This window comes from Pollicipes pollicipes, unplaced genomic scaffold (assembly GCF_011947565.3).
Source record: "Pollicipes pollicipes isolate AB1234 unplaced genomic scaffold, Ppol_2.1 Scaffold_7231;HRSCAF=8579_pilon_pilon_pilon, whole genome shotgun sequence".
NCBI lineage: Eukaryota > Metazoa > Arthropoda > Thecostraca > Pollicipedomorpha > Pollicipedidae > Pollicipes > Pollicipes pollicipes.
The window spans coordinates 26,612,643-26,626,415 of NW_023597034.1; the positions used below are offsets into that span (position 1 = coordinate 26,612,643).

Consider the following 13,773-nt stretch of genomic DNA (forward strand, 5'->3'; position numbering starts at 1 on the left):
TGGCCTCACCTCGGCTCTGGTTGTGCCTTCGGCGCCCAGCCAGACCTGCGACATCAGCAGCGACATCAGGAACGGCGAGATCACATAGGTTGTTCATCGGATTCGACGTCACCCCCTTGAGCAGCTTCATGTCCAGGCCAGTGGGCACAGAGGCGCCTCCCAGCGTGGCCAGCAGCAAGAGTGGCGCCAGGCAGGCGCCTGAGAAGGCGGATCATCTCAGGTCTCACAGAAACCCACGCAAGTCTCATTTCTGGCGATGGCCGGCAGCGATGTGCGGCCTCGGTTGTTCTAGCGGGGTACGATAGGACCGCAACAGAGTTAGCGTTGGTTAACTGGTGATGAGCTATAAAGCTGCCAAGAATAACACTGCTCTGTGATGGTTGGCAGGCCATGACAACAAATACAAGTTTGCCGAGGTTGACACCACCACCACCGCTGGCCGCTCCGGTGCATTGCTCATAACATCACCTATCGCCTGACTTGTTACCGATCACCGCCGCATGGATTATGAGTAGAAGACCTCTTTATAATTACCTTTCCAGGATATAGTTCAATAAAATCCTGAAATTTCAGATAGGCTTTAAACAACATCCCTTCTATTTAACAACCTCAAACTTCCGTTCTTTTCAGTTACCAATGACACAAATGTATGGCATACTGATATGTGTGAACCCATATTCCAACAGCGCTTCTGTTACAAGATGCAATTGCACCGTAAAAGAAACGCACTCACGTCGTTGTAAATAGGTGGGATCTGCGCAAAATCATTTTTGGGGATGAGAACGCAAAACGTTGAGAAATTCCCTTTATTTAGTGAGAAACTCTTTGTGTCTTGAGACTTTCCGTTTAGGTGGCAATAACTCTCCAAAGTGCTTGCCTTACATGGTCCATGGAAGACAAGGTCGCAGTAGGGATGCATTAATCGAGCCAGCCTTTTCCTATGTGGTGTTGCGGTCAAATACAAAGAGTAAGTTCAGCGATATTTCGGGCTTTGTTTAAACTGCTGGAGTTGAAACGATAGTTTTTGTATGGATTTCTGCGTCTTGTGGAAAAGTAAAACGTAGAGTTGAGGATTACAGCAAGCTTGTTAACATTGCCATCCGACTATCAAAACTGTTCAAGTTCCTGTGGTATCACGTAATATTATACCCAGTTCAGTCCTAATCCGCCGAGTTCAATCCGTGGAAGCATTTCGTAGCCCACAGATTATTCAACATGTGAACGATTTTAACGTCCGCGTGATAAAACGGGTCGGCTCCAAGGAAACAAGAATATGATCATCTTAATGAGACGAATGCATGTCTGTTGGTGGCTTTGTACCTTTATGTATGTATATGGACAACCCAGAAATATACATGGCCATGTAAGTGGGTCAGTCCGCTCGTCAGGCCACTCGAGCGGCGTAGTGCCAGCTCTCACCGGTATTGCGCCTCGTCATGTCCTCGTAGTGTCGATCGGGAGAAGAAATAAACCTGTAGTTGATGTCCGGTCCTGTTCACTTCCAGAAGTGACGATAAAATGCAGGCAGGATCTGCGGGATATGACACAACACGCTGTGTAACTTGAGCCATTGGATCAGTTTCAAGGATTGCAACCTCAGATCGACTGGTTAATAACATCTCATGTACCAAAGTTTGACCTAAGCTGTTCTGTAGAGGCACATGGTGAAGCTTTTAGTTCGATCCTAATTACGGTTTGCTTGCGTCTAATTTGCTTTCAATGCAAGAAAATTCAGTGCGAGACTTCTTCCAACATTTTTTGGTAAAAATCAAAGGTATTGCATCAGTTTCAGCTGTGAGAGGATGACGTTTGCTACAGAGGGTGCACATAAACGCCATCATGCTTTGATAAGAAAACTGATTAGAAAATATCCGTCCCTGGCATCGCATCTGGTATCGTCCTCCGCATCTGCTCAGGCACAGATACAGCAGTCCTCCGCATCTGCTCAGGCACAGATATAGCGTCCCTGTACGCTTTGTTCAGTTCCCTGTGCGCTCCAAAAACACTGCATACTACTAAAACCGACACTAACAGCAACTTTCAGTTCTCAGATCGCCTCTCACGGCATTCTCTAGCCATGTGACGTGACTCCACTCACCCGAAGCGGCGCTGTTCACTACCCGAAAGGAAGGAAAACATTGACTAATGACGCTTGCTGACGGCTCATATATGCACCTAATGACTCATTCACGCGACACATCAACCCCTGACCGGTCCGTCACTGGCAAAGGTGAGCACGCGGTGGCATGCTGTGGGCTGATGCACGGCCATCTAATAACACATTGGGTGACAGGATCTTATTTGCCAATTTAAATACCTGCAATATCTAAAGAACTCCAATCGCATTTTGTTAACACAGTATCACTGGGCAAGTATGGGAGGAAGCCGGGAAGGAAGCTCCACTTCTGACTCTTTTTTGATTTTTCTCGATAACCTCACAAGAAATATGTAACTTTGATCTGTCGGTGCAAACCTTGAACCTTTTGAATTCGTTAAAAAATGAAAGGTGCTAATTGACAGATTGTGTGATTGTGTCAGGTTTTGCATAACCTTAATTTTTTGGCTTAATTATTTCGGGGTATGGAGAAATACCGGCCACAGGGAAATGACGTGATTATGGGGAAATGTGACGCCTTATCCTATATACTATTATATACGCCCCATATTATCATGGGGAAATACCCATCATGCATTACTGAAATTGTTGTTCGCGTTTGGGGACGAACAAGATTTTAAGTTTGACTCGTTTGATACCTGCGAAGGTTTGGACTGTTGAATTTAAGTCACAAATAGTGTGAGGCTAAAATAAGAAACATCAAATACAAGGTGGCACTGAATAGATCGTAAAATTCGTTGGGGATGCAATTTCCTGCCAAATAAAATAGTACCATTTTTGTATTAAGCTCTTTATTATATCTGCAAAAGACTAATGACTTTATTTAATGTAGTAAGTACTTCTGAAGGAAATTGTATGTCTTACATACACAACATTACATGACTTTTGGTAGCCCTAGTGTAATTTACATTGAACGCTTGCTTCCTTTGAAAAAGTTCTGGCTGCATGTTGAATAAATCCTTTACTCATGCCAGAATAATGTCATCGGTGTGCACGGAGGCAAAACCACACCTCATTGCAATAGCTTTATTGCTTTTTTCAACTAACATGCGACAAAGTTTTTTTATCTAAAAACAAACATCACTTCAACGACAGCAGACACACACGAGTGTCTTACTGGAAGAACCACTTGTACACAGCTCGTGCTGCCATCTCGAGCAGCCCACACTCTGAAGCCACAACCCCCGACGACCCTCCATACAGAAAATGTACGCTTCTTCGTATCTTATCGCTGCAGTTGTCTTGTCTACTCTTGCATGCTTTGCCTTTTCGCTGTTGCGCACTTTCAGTTTCTCGTCCTCTTTCCCTTTTCAAGAATCACGACTTGGACTGGGCTGTTTGTGGACACTGCCTATACCTTTCTTTTTTGGTAGATGTCATCTCGTTAGATCCTTCAGCATCGGGGGCTGAATCAACGAAACGCGCTAAGTACGTGTGATGCTGTCCGCATGGGTTTGTGCGGCCGTAGGCGTAGCCAAGGGGGGGGGGGGGGGCGCAAACGAGGCCATGTGCTCCCCTAGAGGCCAACGGGCCCTGTGGCCTTTTGAGGACATGCTGCGGGCCTCAGTCGACATTTGTGTGGAACCTGTCCACCTGAAGAGGGCCTCTATCGGCATTTAGATGGCCCCAGCGATCTGCAAACGCCTCTCTTCAGCATTCAAGGCCCTGTCGATCTATAAAGGGCCTTGGTTGCTTTAGATGGCCCCTGCTAGTTGTTGAGCTCCCTTTACCAGCCTTGCCCCCCGCCGGCCTTTATACGGCAAGAGTAACATAGACTAAAGGGGCCCACCCGAGAACGTGGGAACCGGGAGGGCAAGTCGTTCCCCAACTTGAACGCTGAGAGGCGGTGCCCCCCCCCCCCCCCCCCATCGTTCTGGAGGGACTGTAGAGAGCCTATTGTGTCCTGTTAAAGACCCATTATTGACAGCGAAGGGTTTATTTTCTCTTGTACATGGGACCAGTCAGGCTTGTAATGAGCACATTACTTACTGTAGAATGCTCATTTTGGCCGGTAAAAAATCTTCTTTTTTGTCTGTGGAGGGCCCATTTTGGCCTGACCAGAACAGTGTCCATTATTGACTGTGGAGAGCTAAGTCTGGCGTGTAGAAGTCCATTCTGCCGTGGCGAGTGCCCATTCTGGCATGGCGAGGGCCCATTCTGGCCCGTAAATGGCTTATTCTGGCCTGCAGATGGCCCATTCCGACACATAGTTGGCATGCTATCGATTATGAAGGGCCCATTCTGCTGGTAAGGAAATATCGCCTTCGACAACCTCCTAGAAGGTTGATGATAGTATGTATTAGCTCTTTAAATATAGTAGCATTGTATAGCGTAACAAAGAAACCACAATAATAGCTGGAACCCCCATGATCAGGCGTGAAAACCATGCAACACAATCTCGGGAAGAGTCAAATGTGATTCGCCTCAGGTCTTCCCAATTCATTGCTGGCAAATTCCGTTGATGTGGTAGAAACTAGGTGATAATGACTTGAGTTAAGTTGCATGTTATTACTGCCTTTGTTGAACATTTTCTTGGGCTTCGCCGTTTACTTCGCCGGAAAATGAATAATTAGAGTTAGTTTATAATTTTTAGGAGCCCCTATAGCTGACGGATTTTAGTTAATCTCTCCGTCATCGGCCAACTTCGCATTCCTTCCAGAGTGTGTGTCCCCGACGTACGGTCTCCGTCCCCTCCCCCACAAGTATGGCCCGCAAATCTTGTGCGAAATTCAATGTCTGTTTGTAAACTGAAGTTGCCCTCGTCAAGAACATAAAGCACATGTTGGAGTTTATGCTCGCTTTCATGAAGCTTGCAGATCGATACTGGTCTCGGCCAAAAGCGGACCAAATTAATCAAGTGTGCTTTTGGGGAAGAAGACACTGCATTCTGGCTGACCCCATATCAGATGTTCTTCAGTTGCGTGCGTTGGCTTCCGTCGCAGGTCTGGAATCCCCAGTACTGGTATCCAAAAAATGGATCATGGTGTAACGTGTTACCGGGCTGATAAGGCCTTACAACGTCGATGATAAAAGACAACCCCTGATGTGTCCAAAGAATCGTTATTCGAATCTCAGGTAAAATATTTCTTGTCGCAAAAACGGCATAATGACGCATTCCCTGGAATTGGATAGAGATTGCTTCACGAGATAGGAACCTTGTGGAGCGATGAAGTTAGGTACCGCTTGGAAAGTTCTGAAAAGGCGTGAGCGCGGCCGTTCAACTCTCATGGAGGCGGCGCTCCCGTACACAAATACTTAACTCAAAAAACCTCTTTTAATAGTAGTCGAATATGTCTATGTATTTTCGGCGCATCCAGACGCATCGCAGTAATTGATGGCGACACTCAAGGGCTAAAAAACGTCAAAGACAAACAATGGCGGATGCACATGGCACAAAAGCAAACCCAGTGATCATGCTGTACCCTCAAGGATTGGCCACCAGTCCCGCAAACAAGGTGACTCTTTCACGCTTGTGGTAGAGGATGACGTAAAATGGCCTGTCTACAATGAAGGGTACGGTGATAGGCAAAGCCCTTGCGATTGAGAACACCGCCGTCGCCTTAGCCGTTGTACCCTCCTCATTGACCTCCATCACCGCCTTGTGGATGATTTTGCTGACAAAGATTTTGTCCGACGACATGCCGCGGAAATTTGCCGCCTGGTGGAAAATCTGCCTGATGCCCAGTTTCTTCATGTAGAAGGGCAGCTCATAGCTACGCTCGAGCTTGAAGGATGGCATCACTACACGTACCTTCGTCTGATGCAGCTGGCTGTGTAGCCAGGTCACGTTCAGGCTGTCCAGAGACTTGCGGATCATGGTCACGGCAAACAGGGTTCGAAAGCGCGGGCGCAGCACCAGCAAGCTATAATCTTGGTTTTGGTACGGCAACTCCACTACATCAAAGTTTGGCTGGCCGGCAATGCCAAGCCTCGCTTCCACCTTCATCATGTCTATCCTCCGATCACCATCGGACGTCAAGAACGGCTTCTGCCCGTCCTTCTTGAAGCGATAAAGCCAAGTGCCCTTGAAATGCACAGCGCTGATGAGCACCAGTGCAGCGGAGGTGAGGTCGGCAGTTGTCTCCAGGCCCCTGATGCGTCCTCGCGTTGCCGCCGACACCTGGTTGTTGATGACCTGGGCGGCCTTCCTGGCGTCGCTGGGCAACAACTCCACTCCAGACCCGTAGAAGTTCGCCAGCAGGTCGCTGAAGGTGCGGCGCACGCTGTACCTGCGCGTGCGATAGATCCTGCTGAACACTGACGTCGTGACGCCGTCGATGTTCTCCGACAAGACCGCCAAGGCCGAGCGGTAGCCGTCGAGGAAGGATCTGTCGTTTGGACCGGATATCCCCAGCACAGGCGTCATCTGGGTGGAGCAGGCAGGCACGCAGTGTCACATCTCTCTTCCGTGTTTCATCAACAAAGATCACAGGGCGGTAAGTCACGCTTATGTCCTGCGACAAGGTGAGCTGGCACATGTGCCTCGAACCAGTGCAGATAGCACGCCTCGCTGAAGATCCATCATCTGTGGCCTCACCTCAGCTCTGGTGGTGCCTTCGGCGCCCAGCCAGACCTGCGACATCAGCAGCGACATCAGGAACGGCGAGATCACATGGTTGTCCACCGGACCCGACGTCACCTCCTTGAGCAGCTTCATGTCCAGGCCAGTGGGCACACAGGCGCCTCCCAGCGTGGCCAGCAGCAGGAGTGGCGCCAGCCAGGCGCCTGAGAAGGCGGGTCATCTCAGGTCTCACAGAAACCCACGCAAGTCTCATTTCTGGCGATGGCCGGCAGCGATGTGCCGCCTCGGTTGTTCTAGCGGGGTACGATAGGGCCGCAACAGAGTTAGCGTTGGTTAACTGGTGATGAAAGCTGCAAAGAATAACACTGCTCTGTGATGGTTGGTAGGCCATGACAACAAATACAAGTTTGCCGAGGTTGACACCACCACCACCGCTGGCCGCTCCGGTGCATTGCTCGTAACATCACCTATTGCCTCACGTGTTACCGATCACCGCCGCATGGATTATGAGTAGAAGACCTCTTTATAATTACCCTTCCAGGATACTAGTTCAATAAAATCCTGAAATTTCAGATAGGCTTTAAACAACATCCCTTCTATTTAACAGCCTCAAACTTCCGTTCTTCCCAGTTACCAATGACACAAATGTATGACATACTGATATGTGTCAAACCATATTCCAACAGCGCTTCAGTTCCAAGATGGAATTCCACCTTAAAGAAACGCACTCACGTCGTTGTAAATAGGTGGGATCTGCGCAAAACCATTTTTGGGGACGAAAACGTAGAAGGCTGATTTACGCCCCTCACTTAGGTAGTAAACTTTTTGTGTCTTGCGACTTTCCGTTTGGGTGGCAATAACTCTCCGAGTGCTGACCTTACATGGGCCATGGAAGACAAAGTCGCAGTAGTGATGCATTGATCGAGCCAGCCTTTTCTCAAGTGATGTTGCAGATAAATACAAATGGTAAGTTCAGTGACATTTCAGGCTTTGTTCAAACTGCTGGAGTTGAAACGGTGGCTTTATGTGAATTTCTGCGTCTTGTGGGAAGGTAAAACGTAGAGTTGAGGATTACACCAAGCTTGTTAACATTGCCATCCGACAATCAAAACTGTTCAAGTTCCTTCGGTATCACCTATTGTTATACCCAGTTCAGTCGTAATCCGCTGAGTTCCATCCGTGGAGCATTTCGTAGCCCACAGACTATTCAACATATGAACGATTTTAACGTCCGCGTGATAAAAACGACCCGACTCCAAGAAAACAAGAATATACTCATCGTAATGAGAAGAATGCATGTCTGTTGGTGGTTTTGTACCTTTATATAGGTATATTGACAAACCAGAAATATACATTGATATGCAAGTGAGTCAGTCCGCTCGTCAAACCACTCTAGCGGCGTGTGCCAGCTCTCACCGGTATTGCGCCTCGTCATGTCCTCGTAGTGTCGATTGGGAGAAGAAATAAACCTGTAGTTGATGTCCGGTCCTGTTCACTTCCAGAAGTGACGATAGAATGAAGGCAGGATCTGTGGGATATGACACAACACGCTGTGTAACTTGAGCCGTTGGATCAGTTTCAAGCATTTGAACCCCAGATCGACTGGTTAATAACATCCCATGTACCAAAGTTTGACGTAAGCTGTTCTGTAGAGGCACGTGGTGAAGCTTTTAGTTCGATCCTAATTACGATTTGCTTGCGTCTACTTTGCTTTCAATGCAAGAAAATTCAGTCCGAGACTTGTTCCAACATTTTTTGGTAAAAATCAAAGGTATTGCATCAGTTTCAGCTGTGAGAGGATGACAGTTTGCTACAGAGGGTGCACATAAACGCCATCATGCTTTGATAAGAAAACTGATTAGAAAATATCCGTCCCTGGCATCGCATCTGGTATCGTCCTCCGCATCTGCTCAGGCACAGATATAGCGTCCCTAAACGCTTTGTTCACTTCCCTGTGCGCTCCAAAAAAACACTGCATACTACTAAAACCGACACCAAGAGCAACTTTCAGTTCTCAGATCGCCTCTCACGGCATTCTCTAGCCATGTGACGTGACTCCACTCACCCGATGCGGCGCTGTTCGCTGTCCGAAAGCAAGAAAGCCATTGACTAATGACACTTGCCGGCGGCTCATATATACAGCCCAGTGACTCATTCACGCGACATATCAACCCCTCACCGGTCCGTCACTGGCAAAGGTGAGCGCGCGATGGTATGCTGTGAGCTGATGCAAGACCTTATAGTAACACAGTGGGTGGCAGCATCTTATTTGCCAAGTTGAATAACTGATTGCAACAATAATAGAACTCCAATCGCATTTTGTTAACACATTATCACTGCGTAAGTGTGGCGGGAAGCCTAGGTAGACAACACTCCCCACTCGTTTTGGATTTTTCTTGAGAACTATACAAGAAATATGAAAACATTGATTGTCGGTGCAAGCCTTGGATCTTTTGAATTAGTTAACAAAGAAAATGAAAGGTGCTTATTGACAGATGGTGTGGTTGTGCCATGTTTTGTAAGACTTTAATTTTCTCGGCGTCATGATTTCGGGTAGGCCCACCCATGGGGAAATATCGGCCATGCATTACGAAAACTGTTTTCACGTTTGAGGTCAAACAATATTTTAAGTTTCACTCGTTTTAATACCAACGAAGGTTTGGACGGTTGAATTTGAAGTCACAAATAGTATGGGGTTAAAATAGGAACTATTTAGTACAATCCGGCGCTGAAGAGATCGTAAAATTCGTGGGGATGCAATTCACTTGTAAATAAAATACATACAATATTTGTATTAGTCTCTTGATTGTACCCGCAAGAGAGTAATGGTTTTAGTTGATGCAGCAAGTACTTCTGAAGGAAATTGTATGTCGTACATGACATACACAATATTTCATAATGTTTGACAGCCCTAGTATGGTCTGCATTAAACACTTGCTTGCTTTGAAGATCACATTCTGGCTACATTTTGAACTAGTCTTTTACTCGTCTGAGAATAATTTCATCGGAGTGCACTGAGGCAAAATCACACCATATTTCAATAACTTAATTGTTTTTCAACTAACGTGCGACCAATTTAAATTTAATTTAAATTTGATTTTTCATCAGTTTAAAAGCAAAAGTCACTTCAACGACAGCAGACACACTGGAGTGCCTGGTGCCACTTGCACACAGTGCCTGGTGCCACTGGAGTGCCTGGTGCCACTTGCACACAGTGCCTGTGCCACTGGAGTGCCTGGTGCCACTTGCACACAGTGCCTGGTGCCACTGGAGTGCCTGGAGTGCCACTTGCACACAGCTCGTGCCGGTCATCTCAAGCAGCCCACACTCTGAAGCCACAACCTCCGACGACCCTCCATACAGAATATGTACGCTTCTTCGTATTTCATTGCTGTGGTTGTCTTGTTTGCTCTTGCACGCTTTGCCTTTCCGCTGTTGCACACTTTCAGTTTCTCGTTCTGTTTCCGGTTTTCAAGAATCACAACATGGACTGGGCTGTTTGTGGACACTGCCTACACCTTTCTTTTTTGGTAGATGTCATCTCGTTAGATCCTTCAGCATCGGGGGCTGAATCAACGAAACGCGCTAAGTACGTGTGATGCTGTCCGCATGGGGTTGTACGGCCGTAGGCGTAGCCAGGGGGGGGGGGGGGGGGGCGCAAACGGGGCAATTTGCTACTCTAGAGGCCAACGGGCCCTGTGGCCTTTTGAGGACATGCTGCGGGCCTCAGTCGACATTTGTATGGAACCTGTTCACCTGAAGAGGGCCTCTATCGGCATTTAGATGGCCCCAGCGATCTGCAAACGCCCCTCTTCAGCATTCAAGGCCCTGTCGGCATTCGGCAAGGCATTCAAGGCCCCCATTTTTAACACTTTTACCCTTACCTGGAAGGTGCAACTGGGCGCTAATGAAATTATTGTGAAAGCACCAACGGGCTGTATGTAATGGCGATAAACGTGATGATTATACGTGTATATCATGGATAGCTGTACGCAAGGAAGCTGTCAGAAGAAAGGTCAGACGAATATTCAATGTCAGGCGCCCGATAAAGTCAGTAATTTCACGGCCGGAGTTGCAAATGAGGTACAACGGAAACATCTTTCATAAATAATCGCAGGATCAGTATCATAGCTCAGACATCAAATTCCAGACAAGTTTTTCGAATAATACGGTTGCCTTACTTACACTGCATGGTAGGATCCCACAGGAAACAGGTCTCGACCATTAGCGTACCTTTCCGTTTGCCAGCAGTCCGGGACGAGATTGGGCCGCTTTGCACCGTCCGGACCTAGTTCACAGATAATGCTTGAACGTGTTTGAAATGTTGCGCTAATGCATCCGACACTCACATTTCCAGGCACGAGTTGAACTTTCACTGCCCTTATTACCCACACGGCTGTGCCGCAACACAGGCCGTGAGAAACTCTGTGACCATAAGGCAAACTTCGCATTCCTTCCATGGTGCTGCGTCCCCGACGTGCGGTCTCTGTCCCCCCTCCCCCATACAATTATGTCCCGCAAATCTTGTAGGAAATTTAATCTTTGTTTGTAGACTGAAGTTGTTCTCGTCAAGGACTTCAAACACATGTCGGAGTTTATGCTCGTTTTCATGGAGCTTGCGGACCGATCCCCGTCTCGGCCACAGGCAAACCTAATTATATGAAGTGTGCTTCAGAGAAGGAGATACTGCATTATTGCTGACCCTGTATCAGATGCTTCTCAGGTGTGTGCGTTGGCTTCCGTCGCAGGTCTGGAATCCACAGTATTGGTATTGTGACGTGCTGCATGTGCATGCCTTGATGGTTGTGCACGTGCTGTTGGTATGGCATGCGGTAGTGGCTTGCATGGTGGTTGCTTGGTGCATGCGGTCGTGGACGCTCTCGTTGCTGCATGCTGCATGCCCTTATGCTAGCTCCCAGGGCTGCATGCGGTGTATGGTTAGTTGCCAGCTAATGAGTCCTTTGCATGTGTTGCAGAATGAGTGTCTAGTTCGACGGTGTACTGCTGCCTGAATAAACCACAGCTTGGCAGTTGTCGCAGTATCCAAAGAAGGGATCATGGTGCAACGTGTCACCACGCTGACAAGCCCTTACAACGTGGATAATAAGAGACCAAGGGTGATCAAAGAATCGCTGTTTGAATGGCAGGTAGAGTCTTTCTAGAGTCTTGCAAAGGCCCATGCTGATACGCATCCATTGCTTCTGTAGGGAGACTTTTTGGCGAGAGCAGGATACATGTGAGACGATGAAGTCAAGTACCGTTTGCATAATTCAGAAAACAGGCCGTGTACGCGACCCGTTCAACTCTCATGAAGTCGGCGCTCTCGCACACAAATGATCCCTTCAAAAGGCCTCTTTTATTGGCAGTCGGATACGTCTACGTATTTTCGGTGCATCCACTCTAATCGCAAAAATGTCAGGCGACCATTTCGGTTTGAAACAAATGTGATTAAAACCAACGATGGCGGATGCACATGGAACAAAGGCGTACCCAATGATCATGCTGTGCTCTCAAGGATTAGCTACTAGTCCAGCAAACAAGGTGACTTTTTCACGTTTGTGGTAGAGAATGACATAAAATGGCCTGTCTAGCAGTGAAGGTCGCGGATTGAATCCCGATTCTTGCTACTATTACACTGTCGCCGCCGCAGCTGTCGTGCCCTCCTCATTGACCTCCTATCACCCGCCTTATGGATGATGTTACGCTGACGAAGGTCTTGTCCGGACGATATGCCGTTGAAGTTTGCCCCCCGGTGGAAAATCTGCTTGATGCCCAGGCTTCTCATGTAGAAGGGCATCACATAGAGACCCTCGATCTTGACGACGGCATCACCACACGCACGGTTCGCTGACGTAGCTGACTGTGTAGCCGGGTCACGTTCAGGCCGTCGAGAGACTTCCGCATCAGGGTCAGGCCAGCCATGGAGCGACTGCGCGGGCGCAGCACCAGCAAGCTGTAATCTTGGTTTTGGTACGGTAACGCAACGACATCAAAGTGTCGTCGGGCGGCAATGCCAAGCTCTGCCTCCACCATCATCATGTCTACCTGCCGATCACCATCCGACGTCAAGAACGGCTTCTTGCCCGTGCTTCTTGAAGCCATAAAGCCAAGTGCCCTTGAAATACACGGCGCTTAAAAGCACCAGTTGAGCATTCCTGACGTCGGCACTTGACACCAGGTCCTTGATGTGTCCGCGCGTTGCCACCGCCACCTGGATGTTGATGATCAGAGCAGCCTTCAAGGCGTTGCCGGGCAGCACCTCCACTCCGGCTCCGTAGTAACGCGCCAATAAATCGCTGAAGGTGCGGCGCACGCTGAAGTTGCGCTTGCGATAGATCCTGCTGAACACTGACGCCCTGACGCCGTCACTGGTTCCAGACAAGACGGCCAAGGCCGAGCGGTAGCCGTCGAGGAAGGATCTGTCGTTTGGACCGGACATTCCCAGCACAGGCGTCATCTGGGTGGAGTAGACAGACATAACAATGTCATATCTCTCCTCCGTGTTTCATCAACAAAGATCACAGGGCGATAAATCATGTTTTATGTCCTCTGCAAGGTGAGCTGGCACATATGCCTCGAACCAGTGCAGATAGCACGCCTCACTGAACATCCATCATCTGTGGCCTCACCTCGGCTCTGGTTGTGCCTTCGGCGCCCAGCCAGACCTGCGACATCAGCAGCGACATCAGGAACGGCGAGATCACATGGTTGTTCATCGGATTCGACGTCACCCCCTTGAGCAGCTTCATGTCCAGGCCAGTGGGCACAGAGGCGCCTCCCAGCGTGGCCAGCAGCAAGAGTGGCGCCAGGCAGGCGCCTGAGAAGGCGGATCATCTCAGGTCTCACAGAAACCCACGCAAGTTTCATTTCTGGCGATGGCCGGCAGCGATGTGCGGCCTCGGTTGTTCTAGCGGGGTACGATAGGACCGCAACAGAGTTAGCGTTGGTTAACTGGTGATGAGCTATAAAGCTGCTAAGAATAACACTGCTCTGTGATGGTTGGCAGGTCATGACAACAAATATAAGTTTGCCGAGGTTGACACCACCACCACCGCTGGCCGCTCCGGTGCATTGCTCGTAACATCACCTATCGCCTCACTTGTTACCGATCACCGCCGCATGGATTATGAGTAGA

At 48.5% G+C, this 13,773-nt stretch overlaps 1 protein-coding gene across 1 annotated transcript; it reads right to left on the minus strand.

The window, feature by feature from the left end:
* Positions 1-5,498: 5,498 nt before the first annotated feature.
* LOC119109914 (serpin B8-like) lies at positions 5,499-12,891 on the minus strand (the record flags this gene model as incomplete). Its single annotated transcript, XM_037233662.1, has 4 exons — positions 5,499-6,482; positions 6,654-6,841; positions 12,500-12,567; positions 12,722-12,891. Coding segments are annotated over 4 exons (1,368 nt in total), but the record flags the coding sequence as incomplete, so codon positions are not given.
* Between the last annotated feature and the right edge of the window lie 882 nt (positions 12,892-13,773).